This window comes from Dipodomys ordii, unplaced genomic scaffold (assembly GCF_000151885.1).
Source record: "Dipodomys ordii isolate 6190 unplaced genomic scaffold, Dord_2.0 Scaffold10, whole genome shotgun sequence".
Taxonomy (NCBI): domain Eukaryota; kingdom Metazoa; phylum Chordata; class Mammalia; order Rodentia; family Heteromyidae; genus Dipodomys; species Dipodomys ordii.
Genome location: NW_012267226.1, coordinates 23,860,958 through 23,873,312, shown reverse-complemented (window position 1 = coordinate 23,873,312; position 12,355 = coordinate 23,860,958). Strand labels below are relative to the sequence as shown.

The window sequence follows — 12,355 nt, the reverse complement described above, 5'->3', positions numbered from 1 at the left end:
ATACTGTACAGAGGGGTTACAATTGCATGAGCAGGATAATGCGTACATTTCTTACCAAGCATTGCAGCCTCCTCCTTTGTTTACCCTTCACATCACTTCCCAGCCTCCCCAAGATCCTAATATTTTAGTAGTTCAAAAATAATTCCTAATTTTAAATGTATACTTAAGATATTAGAAATGGATTTGTTACCCCAAAGTCTTCAAAACTGAGTGACTTGTTTGTAATGCTTTGTATGGGTCCAGGGGTTGGAGGATACAAATTGTGTCAGTTTGAAAGTTGGATGTTGTCAGTGACCCTGGGGAGAGATGTTATGTCAAAGATCCTCTCCTCCTCCCTCTGAAGGAGGTGGTCTCTTTTTCAGAACTGCTACGTGGCTGGTTTGCTGCCAAAAAGCTGTCAGGACTACTTTTGTGTTTTGTAAAATTCAGAGCAGTTGCCTCTTCTTGGGAGTCCCAGACACATCCTCAGCTTCACAGTACAGCTCTTCTGACATCTTGTGTGGAGTCTTTTTCTCTTTACCTTGTGAAGGTACAGACTGGAAACACAGGGCGGAGGTTGGAAGTGCCCGGTCCAGCTTCCAGTTCAGCTGTTTGCTGCGTGTGCAGTCTCAGGTGCTCCGTGCCCACTGCACTGTGTGCTTTGATGCTCAGATGATGGAGAACAGGATGCTTCAGGGAGAAGAAACCCCAGCCTGCGAGTGGCGCCACTGCTCCCTGAGTTAGTTAAGTGGCTCTCCTCATGGAGTCTTTGTAGTGCTGCTCGGGCCCTGAGCTCACACACAGCATGTAGCTAAACACAACTGGAAGTCACCAGTCCCCTGCTCCGTGTTCTGCACAGGTGTCCGCCGGGTTTCGTGACCATCAGGAGATGTCCTTCCTTCAGTGTTGTGTCAGTAGTAAAAATGCAGCCTCCAAATAGTACATGCCATAGGTCTGAGAAAATTGAGTACAGACAATGGGTCTGCACAGGAATGCCGAGGGTGCGTGGTGCTGTGTCTGGCTTACGTTGAATAAGCTCATCTTCTAATACTGATTTCGTCACAGCTTTCAGTCTAAAGAGATTATTTACAGTCTTGCAGATTATTTGCAGTTAGGTGCCAGTGACTCTCACCCATCATCCTAGCTGCTTGGGAGGCTGGGGTCTGGAGGGCTGCGGCCAGCCCCAGCAGAAAAGTCCTGGAAACCCTGGCTTCGGTTAAACACCAGAAAGCAGAGCTGTGGCTCAAGTGGGTAGAGTGCTAGCCTTGAGCAAAAGAGCTCAAGGACGCTGCTGGCACTGACTGCAAGCCCCAGGCCCCAAAAACACAAATACACGCTCAGACCTCTCTTCACAGCTAAGACTTTCTGCCCATTCCCGTGCGCGCGCTCTCCCGTGCTGCCTGTGCCACGGGTTCAGCAGTGATCACCTGATCCAGCCGCAGTGATCTTGGCGGACTCCTAGGTGATTTGTACCTAGTGCTGCTGTCCAGACCCAAGTAGCTCCGTCACATTTCTCCAGTGCTGTGGAGTAACTACATCGTCCTGTCAGCAGACTTGTTTAGGACGCTCTCTTCTCTCATTTCAGCCATGAACCAGAGAATCAGTCAGAGCGCCCCTGTGAAGCAGCCACCGCCCTTGGCACCCCAGAGCCCGCAGGGAGCCCTCCTGGGAGGCGGGGGCTCCAACCAGCAACAGCACATGCGGCTGCAGCAGCTGCAGATGGAGAAGGAGCGGCTGCGGCTGAAGCAGCAGGAGCTGCTCCGGCAGGTGAGGCCACAGGTAGACACCAGCCTTCCGCTTTTCTTTCATGAACTCGGGCAGACTTCAGCGCAGTGTTGAGTGGTTGTGGAGGAACACTGTAAAGTGGGGGTCACCGCAGCCCATGGTGCCCAGATCACAGCGTTGTTATAAGCGGCATCGCTGTTTGTTATCCTGTGTTACAAAGAGACTCGTGGGCCATGGGCGGTGTGGTGCAGCGAGACACAGAGGAAACACAGGGATGCTCCCTGGAACGGGGCTCGGGATGTGGTGTCCTGTATTCCTCACACCCCAGGAGGGGCGCGGGGACAGCGGGGGAGGAAGAGCTGCTTCTGCTCTGAGCACAGCATTTCTGCACGCCACAGGACACCTGTGACACGGTCTTGAGTGCCAGGTGTGTGTGTTGTGCGCCTCAGTCTGCAGAATCTCGTAAAATATGTTCTTGGTCTTCCCCAAACGTAGAAGATTCACATGTCTTAAAATTCCCTTCTTAGTATGGAAGTGAACTCTAGGAAATGGAAACAAAAACAAATTAATACACCCCCTCTCCTGATTTGTTCTTTTCATGATGGTAGAGAGCTCGAGGTCCAGACTGAGTTATTCATTCCGCTTCTCAAAATGAATTTTTGGCTAAGAGGGCTTAGCAGTGGAGTTGCCCGTCAAGCAGTGGGGAAAGGGGCTGCAGGTGGCTAGGCAAGCATGGTCAAAACAGTGTTTAACTTACCTTGTTCGAGCGCGTTAAAAATACCTAGCTATTGAGGGTTTTTGTCATATTAGCAGAATAAGTTTTTTTTTAAGCATTTGTATAGTTTTGGATAGATAGTAAACACTATATAGTGGTAAGAATGTACAAAATGTGAAAGTACAATAGATAGTCTCACTCTATTTTTCCTGTCTCCTGAGTGTCAATTAGGGAGCTCTGGGCCCTCCCTCCCTCCCCTAACCAACCATGTGTGAACCTGAGCCATCTCTGAGCTCTGCCGTGGGTTGTGAGGAGCCAGCTGATAGGTACCGGCTCGCTCTCCAGTGACTTTGCTCTGTCAGTAATTGGCCCTTGGGCTAGTAAAGAGGGTGCGTATTCAAGTAGACTGCATTGTCAGAGCAGGGTAACAAATGAGGAATTTAACCATATGGATATTAGAGAAATGTGACAATTCAGCACTGTGTCTACACAGCCTGTTTCAAGGTTTGCTTCTTACTGTGTTACTGATGAGTACTGATGGGTCTAAGGAAATGCAGGCTTCACTTGCACGTGATGGAGGCCTATCCAACTTGAGACACTAAGAAGAAACAAGTTACTTAATTAGTGATGTCAAAGTCTTAATGTTTTTGTTTTAAAAGTCTTGATGAGTCATCCACAATTTTCGTGAATGCCAACATCAGTGTGGTTGTTTTGTTTGTTTCTGGTGGGCAAAATCGCTACTTGTTAACCCTTCTTTCTGAGGACTTTCTCTAAATCTTCTTGTCCCTACCTTGGGTGATGGGTCCTGGACAGCTTGGTTTCGCTTCTTCATAGGTGACCTCTTCTTTTTTTCTTGCTACTGTCCTGTCTTGCCTTGCGTTGAGGTGACAAATGTGCTCTGTGCTCATACTAACAGTCAGTTTTTAAAGAATTCTTCTGTGTCTCTGTTAGCGATCAGTGTAAATTCAGTGTCTCTGAAGTGACTGGCTTCTGTGACCTGTGGGCAACAGCTCCACTGTGGAGCCCTAGCCCTTCCCGCCAGGTGCCTGGCTCCTGAGCTCTGCAGCCTTGCCATCTGTCTTAAAGCTGTTTGAACTGCAGAGGTTTTAGTTTTTGTTCTGTGGTGACTCCCTGGCCCCTGTCTTCCTGAGTCCTCTGCTTCTCGGTAGCTTGGGAATTCTGTGCTCTGGTGATATGTCTGGATACAATTTGTAAGCCTACACAGCCAAACCATGTGGCTTAAAGTAATTTTTATCCGTTTATTTTTTACTCTTAGGCAATGCGGAATATCAATCGCAGCACAGCCAATTCTCCAAAATGTCAGGTAGGCTCTTCTATGATGTTTTAGCATTGGAAAAAGGAAAAAAAAGAAAATGAGTTAGAAAAGGAGACACTTGTATTCCAGGGCCCTCAGTGTAGATTAGCCAGAGATTATAACTTGGAGTAATCTTTCTACCAAGATGCACAGTGACGATGGCTTTTCCACAGTCCACGTCTGCTGCCCCCGTCTTCACTGGCACACTTGTCCGTCCACATTCGAAGTGGGCTGGCTCACCGCATATTCTGTCAGCTCAGAGTAGCTCTGACTTGAACTTGAATGGCTGAAAATAGGATTTCTTGGTGTCTTAAAGGAAGTACTGGGTTGAACATAGGAACGTGGGAGCCGAGTGCTGGGGGTGAACACAGTCACGAGGCTGGGACAAGGCAATCTTCTAGTGGACATTTCAGAGGAGGAGGCCAAATCCGTCAGGCCCAAAAGGACTCCCCTGGGGTGGGGCCGCGGGCTCGTTTCTTCCTCCCTGTGAACCCCGGCTGCACTGCTGTGAGAGCCTCAGGTGCTGGTGAAGATGGCGGCCAGTGGTGCTCCCTTCCTCACACAGACTCTTGTCTGGTGAGTGTGAAGGGCTCGTTCTTGAAATCCAGGCATTCTCTACGGGCACAGTCCTCTGCAGAAACAAAGCGCTAGGGATCCTTCCCTTAGAGGGACAGAGGTGGCTGTCAAGCCCTTGGTCTTCTGCACAGCTCTCCCTGCACCCCGCAGCCAGGGGAGGGGACTGACTACAGACGAGAGCAAGCACCCCCACTGGAGTGCCATGCTCAGAAAGGTAGACAACCGCAGAGGGGAGAGTTACCCTGAACTCTGTTTGCCTTATCTATGTCGTAAGTGCCTGTGTCTAATCAAAAGACCATGTAAGGGAGCAGGTCTGAACCAGTCTAATCTGCACCACAGTAGATAGAATACACATTCTCAATGTATACCACACCAGTACCCCTTCGATGTGATGGCTACATTGCCTTGAATATCTGCAGAGATTTCTTTTTCTTTATATTTTCTCTGGAGCATTACTTAAAGGAGGCTTTTATCGCATAAATGGACCCAAAACTAACTCAACTAAAAGTCCTATAAGGGTCTGGGAAGGAGGCTCAGTGGTAGAGCGCTTGCCTAGCATGCATGAAGCCCTGGGTTATTCTTCAGTACCACATAAACAGAAAAAGCCAGAAGTGGTGCCATGGCTCAAGTGGTAGAGTGCTAGCCTTGAGGACAAAGAGTCTCAGGGACAGCGCACAGGCCCTGAGTTCAAACCCTGGGACTGGCAAAAAGAAGTCCTGCAAGGTAAAAGTGGATGATGATCAGTTGCCCCTCTCCTTTGCCTTCTCTGCTCTCAACCAACTCTTCAACTGGGAAATGAAGTGTTTTTATGTCATTATTTCACACTTGACTAGGAAGGTAGTTGTGATTTTTCTAACAGTAAAGCTTTAGAAAAGACGAGCCTTGGTTGGGCTGGGTTTTCGCCTCCCTGGAGCACCAAGGCCCATGCCGGGCCAAATCCCTCTGCCGGGAGGGGAGGAGGACAGAAGACCTTAAGGAGATAGGTTCTGTAGAATTTACTTTAAACATACTAGACTTAAATACTGATTTGTTGCGTATGTCAGCAGATACCGTATGTTAATAAGTTGTCCACCTCCTTGTTTTCAATCAGACACAATTATACAGAATACACATTAACTATGAAATTTCAGTATGGGGTTAAATGTTGAGGAGCTCAGATTCATGGACTTGAGCTTTTCTGATGTCATGTGTGTTCTATGTGATCATAGGACAGATGTAGGAACAGAAGAGAGACAACTTCGGTCGGCTGTCGGCTGTCCCAAGCTCAGCTCTAGCTCAGTCATTAAGCCGGGCGTGCTGATCCATGCTTGTGATCTCGGCTGTGTGACAGGCCCAAGGAATGAGGGTCTGCGGCAGAAGCCAGACCCTACCCAGAAAAAGAAGGGGCGGGGGGGAGTCGTGCTGGCCTAGCAAGCACAAGGGCCTGAATTCAGACCCAAATACTTCCAAACCCAGGGAAAGCGGTCGGTTTTCAGGCATAGGTTCTGTGAGGCGTGGGCAGCCGTTAAGACGTCTCCTTGGAGGGAGGCCCCGAAGAACCCAGCAGGTCTGATGAGGACTCAGCAGCTCCGGGGCGTGGTGTCCCTTCTTCGGGCAGAGTAGAGCAGGAACTTGTATCAAGCTCTTTCAGACACCTTGCTGCAGTCAAGATATCTTCAGGGCCGGCTCGCATGCAGAAAGGTGGTGGACAAAGGTTGTAGTTGTTGGTTTAGGCTTTGCTTTGGGGGAGAGGCATTCAAGTCTGCTTTGTTGCCTTGTGGAACTCCGTGTCTGCCTTTGGGGAAGAGGGGAAAGAGAAGGATAAATTCAGCGAGACCCACTGTCCTTGATCACAAAGCATGTAGCATACCCACACACTGTCAGGAAAGATTAAGCAAGGAAGAGACAGTGTGCAACAGGGCGGACAAGAACAACTAAAGCCTGGGTTTGGTGCCAGTGGCCACACCTGTAATCATAACTACTTAGGAGGCTGAGATCTGAGGATCATGATTCAAAGCCAGCCAGGGGGCTAGGAAGGTGGCTCAGTGGTAGAGCGCTTGCCTTGCATGCATGAGGCCCTGGGTTCGATTCCTCAGCACTACATAAGCAAAAAGAAAAAAAGCCGGAAGTGGCGCTGTGGCTCAAGTGGTAGAGCGCTAGCCTTGAGCTGAAGAGCTGAGGGACAGCGCCCAGGCCCAGAGTTCAGGCACCACGACTGGACCAAAAAAAAAAAAAAAACAAAAAAAGCCAGCCAGGACAAGAAAGTCCACAAGACTTAATCTCCAATTAACCATCGAAAAGTAGAACTGTGGCTCAAATGGCAGAACCCCAGCCTTAAAGAAAGAAGAGCTAAGGGACAGGGCCCTAAGTCCAAAACGTAGTACTGTTATCAAAATGCTCCCCCCCACCCCACCTCAAAACCAGGAAGTGCTCTCCACTTTCAAAGAACAAGAAGTATAAAGGGCAAATCTCAGTGTGGGGATGGCAGCAGGCACTGTGCTTTGGTCGGTCTTTGCTGTGAGAGCATGCTACTTTCACCTGCTTCCTGCCTGGTGCTGCGGGCACTTGGCCATTCCCTCTGGTGTCCTTAAGAACTTCATTAGCGTTCAGTCCTAGCTGAAGCACACATTCCTGTGGCCATTTACACTAATGTCAGTGAGGGCAAACGCTAATAAATGTGACTCCAAAGATACTGACATGGAAAACTGTGAAAGAAATTTAAAACTCATTTCTGTGTCTTCGTCAGCTACAGAATTTATCGCCCTTATTACAGTTTGCAGGATTTTGGTAGAAGTTTTTTCATTATATAAGCGCTTTAGGTTTTACGTTCACTTCAGTTACGCACAGTTTTTATATTTCAAAAGCCATTTTGATTCTCAGAAGTCGCCTTTGCGACTGAGCACCTTTGTTTGCGAGATGGAGAACTGACTGTATGGTCTTCCAGGCCTGCTGTGCCCGCTGCGGGGCTCCCGCAGGTCGGTGTAGGACGGCCTTCCAGCTTGGGTCCCAGGGCCTTGTGAGAGATGGGCTTGAGCGAGAGCACAGACAGTTCCTCCTGTGTGGTGCAGTTTTAATGTTTATACTTTTCAGATCAAGTCTAAACTGGAAACTTCTTGGAGTGGGGTGACTGTTTCTATCATTCTCAGTAAGTTGCTCTCCCTTCAGTGAGAGGCTTGCTCACCCCTTCCCTCTCAGCAATTAGGGATTTCCGGTTTCCCTTAGAAGGCTAAGGTCAAAATGAGACCCAAGTGTCCTTGATAGAATTCTTGAAAATCCCCAGAATAGAGGCAGTTATACGACCATCTTCTCCCAGTGACCGGTAGAGTCCAATTTAGGGGGTCAAATTACCATAGGGAGTACCCCAGCACCCTGAGGATGAGCCAGGAAGTTCATGAGTTCAAGACCAGCTTGGGCTACATACAGAACAGGTTCTGTTTATGTAGTGAGACAATAAAAGAAAAATGATACAGGAAATGGACCACAAGAGTTAGAAGCAATGCAATGGGGTGACTGGTGGGCGGGGCTTCCAGCAGGGGCAGGCTGTGCACTCTTTGCACTCTTAGCCAAGGAGTGTAAGAGTAAAACCTACTGCACAAAATGAAGGATTCTGGTGTAGAATACTGAAATTTTGTTTCAGGGTGTCACAGATCTTTTGCTGGTTACTTCAGAAGCAATTATTTTCGCCGGGCATGGGTGGCTCATGCCTGTAATCCTAGCTACTCAGGAGGCTGAGATCTGAGGATCGCGCTTCAAAGCCAGCCCGGGCAGGAAAGACTGTGAGACTCCTATCTCTAATAAAGCACCAGAAAACCGGAAGTGGCGCTGTAGCTCAAGTGGTAGAGCGCTGGCCTTGAGCTGAAGAGCTGAGGGACAGCGCCCAGACCCAGAGTTCAAGCCCCAGGACCGACAAAAAAAAAAAAAAAGAAATTATTTTCATTTGCACAGGTGTAAAAAAGTTAATGTGAAGTTGTTAGTCTAAAACGCAATTCTATTATTGTTCTGTGACAGTTATTTTAACCATATTTCGGGGGTTGGGATCCATCTTGGTGGTAGAACATTTGCCCCATCACCCAGGAGCCCACTTCTATTCATTCCACTAGGAACAAACAGCAACAAAACTTAAAATTCTGAACACACATTTAGGATGGATATAAACCCTTTTTCATAATTGACTTGCCTGAAAACTGATTACAGTTGAAACATTTTATTGAAAGTTGCATCTTATCTATGAATTATTCTTGGATTATTTTATCCTGACTACAATGCCCCAAATTAGAATACTGAGCTAAAAATACAAGTTTGTTAAACTTTTCTTTTCCCAAAGGTAGCTAAAATAGTTTATGACAATCTTTCAAAAATGAGGAAGTAAGCAAACTTATAGGAAATCCAGCCAAAACTTAAATCATGCTTCTGTGTTGCAAAGGTCAAATAGTTCTTCTAGAGTGTTTGACTTTTTCTAAACAAAGTAAGTATTTTTAGCTCATTTTCTTCTGTAATCATACAAAAATGTGGTGGGTTTTCCCAGTGAGCTTGTAAATCTTGCTGGTCTGGGCCACATTTGCACTCAGCCCTCTGTGCTGTGAGCAAAGCCAGTGGCCCTGATTTGTCAGCCCGCGGGCGCCTCGGAGCAACGCAGGAGGCCGCTTGCCGGCTTTATGCAGTGGGCTGTTGTTTTTTTTTTTAAAGGACTGGGAATTGAACTTGTTGTTTGTGAGGCAAACGCTCAGTCACTTGAGCCACAACCCCAGACTTGTAAAGCACTTTCGTGGACCCAGACCCAACTATGAACCATTGACCCTTCTGCTTCCTTTTCTCTTTTCAAAAAACAACAGAAAACACTGAGGGCTGGGGACACATGCAGGGCCTTCAGTTCAAACTTGAGCAACCACAACTACCAAAAAATAAAAGAAGAGAAGGAATGGGGAGGAAAACACTTTCAGGCAATTGGCATTTTGGCTGTGTGTTAAATTTATTTCTTTGGAAAATCGGGAGACAGGCAGTGGAACTGTCAGAAATTTGGAAATATTTAGAATGGTTCTAGGTTTTATTTTTTTTAGGATATCCAAGAAAAATGAAAGCATATGTCTACACAAAGCCAAAATTAAGAAACAACAAAAATGTATGTTTTGATAGCATGTGGATAAGCATTTATAGTAGAATATCTGTAATAAAAGGGAATCGACTGGCCAGGCGCCGGTGGCTCACGCCTGTAATCCTAGCTACTCAGGAGGCTGAGATCTGAGGATTGCCGTTCAAAATCAGCCTGGTCAGGAAACCCCGTGAGACTGATCTCCAGTAAACCACTAGAAAACCGGAAGAGTGGCGCTGTGGCTCAAGCGGCAGAGCGCTCACCTGGAGCTGAAGAGCCCAGGGACAGTGCCCAAGCCCAGAGTTCAAGTCCCACAACCAACCAAAAAAAGGGGGGGGGGAATCAACTGTGTATATATAGCCCAAACAGGTCTCAGCACTGTGCTAAGTGAAAGGTAAGTGCTGTCTGGCTCTGTCTATAGAACACTTGACAGCACCTGTGGGTCTGTGAGGACAGAACAGAGGTTGTTCCGTTCCGTGGACTGGAGTGAGGAAGGTGAGGAGCAGGAAGACATTGGGGCGAGCATGTGGACCGCGGTGGGTGTCCAGCAGCACGCGCATACTAAAGCATTCGTCAGACTGCACTTGCTGCACAAGTTCTCTCTCAGTCATATCTCGGTAGAGCTGAGGCAGGAGTTGGCCTCAAGACCTCATGAGATAGAGGTGCCGAGGCGCAGAGGCGGCTGCGTGGTGGACACTCATCTGAGCGTCCCTGGGGTTGAAGTCAGGACCTGGAGCGGGCTAGACAAGCAGCTCTGCACCCTGCTTTGACTGTCTGTCTGAACAAGGTGTTTCTTGCTGACCTCCATCTGGTCCGTCATCTTCCTGATTTTATTTTTTTTTACATGTTATGTTTTTACTTTTAATGAACATAGATTAATTAGTTCAAGGGGGGTTAGATGTAATATTTCCACCCCTGCATACAGTGCATTCTGACCAAATTTACCTCTGTCATGCTCCCTCATCTTTCTTTCCCTCTCTTAAAACAACAAGCACAAAACCCTTACCAAAAAGTAACTAAAGGGGCTGGAAAGGTGGCTAGTGGTAGAGTGCTTGCCTCGCATGCATGAGGCCCTGGGTTCGATTCCTCAGCACCACATTAACAGAAAAGGCTGGAAGTGGTGCTGTGGCTCAAGTGGTAGAGTGTTAGCCTTGAGCTGAAGAGCTGAGGGACAGCGCCCAGGCCCAGAGTTCAGGCCCACGACCAACCAGAAAAAAAACAAAGAGGACTGGGACTGTGGCTTTTGTGGCACAGCAGCTGCTCAGCAAGCAGAAGACCTGTGTTCACAGCCCAGCACCACTAAAACATATATGTGGGCGAATATCGTGGGAGTGTCTGCCAGAGTTAGGGAAGTTGAGGGACAACTCACCTCGCAACGTGCACATGTTCTCAGGTGACTAGAACTAGATGCCACTGTTTTTGGTCACTTGAAATGTTAGTTGTTGGTCATGGGAGAATGTGTTAACTTTAAAATAGGCATTCAGACTTCCAATTTAAATGCACCTGGTTATCCCAGTGTGCATTGTGTCTTCAGTCTTCACAGTAAATTTGTTCATCTGTGGGTTGACTCTCTCTGTTCCTTTCTGTTTGTTGAAGGAACTCGCTCTCCGCAGCCAGTTACCCACGATGGAGCAGGATGGCGGCACGCAGAACCCCGCGTCTTCCCCCGGGATGACTCAGGAATTGAGGACCATGACCGCCAACAGCTCAGACCCCTTTCTTAACAGGTGGGTGGAAGGTTTGCAGGGATGGCTGCTTGGTCTCCGAGAGCAAGCAGAGCTTTACGATCGCACCGTCCAGTGCGTGTGGAGGTGTGGAGGACACGTGTGTGGGACCAGGTGCCATCACCATATGCGACTTTTCCTGGACAAGGTTCCTGCGAGCACAGGCGGCCTGCTCAGACTTGCGCACAAATTGTTTTTCTCTACCTGTCCTTTTGACTAATAGTTGCTCAGAATTACAGAACCGTGATGGAACATAGTGAATCCTTTCTGTGAACTCAATGAATCTGCGTAGAATTACCGTTTTACAAAATAAGTAGATAATTCAAGAGTGCTGTGCTGTGAGATTCGAGCTTTCTCACTCTGGCAGGTGTTCAAGGAGATAAAAGTGCCTCTTTAAAAAGTACACAAAGGTTTATGGCAGTATTTGTCAGTAATCGCCGGTGGGTGCCTCCTAATGAATTAACACAATCCTTGGGTTTGGGGCGATCACGGGACATCAGGCTGTGGAGTTCTTGTCCGCAGCGACGCGTCCGCCTGTGGCCTGTCCCCTGTCCCCAGAAGGAATTCGGGTTCTCTATTTGGGGCTGGGTTTGGGTTCTGCCCAGAGCGGAAACATGGGTCCCGCACGGGCCTGTCTGCATGTCCACATGGAATTTGGGTGCTGACTGGTGCCCGGGAGAGCTGGGAACAGAAGCCGCAGCGTCTACTCCACCCTCCATTCAACCTTGCAGCCAGAAAACCAGCTGAGTCTGTCTGTCTGTCTGTCTGTTTGTCTATCTGTCTCCCTCTCTCACCACACACAGTGCCTTCGGACAGATCTGTCTTGGTCTCGCAGCGGCGCGGGGGCTTGCATCAAGCAGGCAGGGCCAGGCTCCCACTGATCTCTGAGATTCGAGTTCACTTTTGCCTGGAGCTGATGGTATTGTGTGTGTTTGCAGCGGCACCTATCACTCCCGAGAGGAAAGCACAGACAGTGGACTCAGCATGAGCAGCTACAGCGTCCCCCGGACCCCTGACGACTTCCTGAACAGTGTGGACGAGATGGACACAGGTCAGTGAGCTTCCTTCCTCCCACATGCGCGACTCTAAGCCAGACGGCCAGGGCCAGCAGGCCTGATAAGCACTATGAGCAAAATAATGACATCCAATCAACTCCAGTTCCACTGAGCCTTCCTCCCTCCCACCCTCCCTCTCTCAAGCTCCTTCTGCTTCTCCTTCCTGAGCTCTGGGGCTGCCGGTGTCTGTGTGTCCCT

The 12,355-nt window shown here is 48.5% G+C and overlaps 1 protein-coding gene across 3 annotated transcripts in view; it reads left to right on the top strand.

Moving 5' to 3' along the window:
* The window catches only part of Yap1 (Yes-associated protein 1), a 31,191-nt gene that overhangs the window by 15,206 nt on the left and 3,630 nt on the right, over nucleotides 1-12,355 (top strand). The window contains exons 3-6 of one of the 3 annotated variants that reach the window (XM_013009822.1): nucleotides 1,565-1,746; nucleotides 3,696-3,743; nucleotides 10,975-11,105; nucleotides 12,041-12,153. In XM_013009822.1, coding sequence (XP_012865276.1) covers nucleotides 1,565-1,746; nucleotides 3,696-3,743; nucleotides 10,975-11,105; nucleotides 12,041-12,153 — 474 coding nt within the window. Of the gene's footprint in view, nucleotides 1-1,564; nucleotides 1,759-3,695; nucleotides 3,744-10,974; nucleotides 11,106-12,040; nucleotides 12,154-12,355 lie in introns of all 3 variants that reach the window. The other 2 variants (XM_013009824.1, XM_013009823.1) reach the window with 2 other exon arrangements.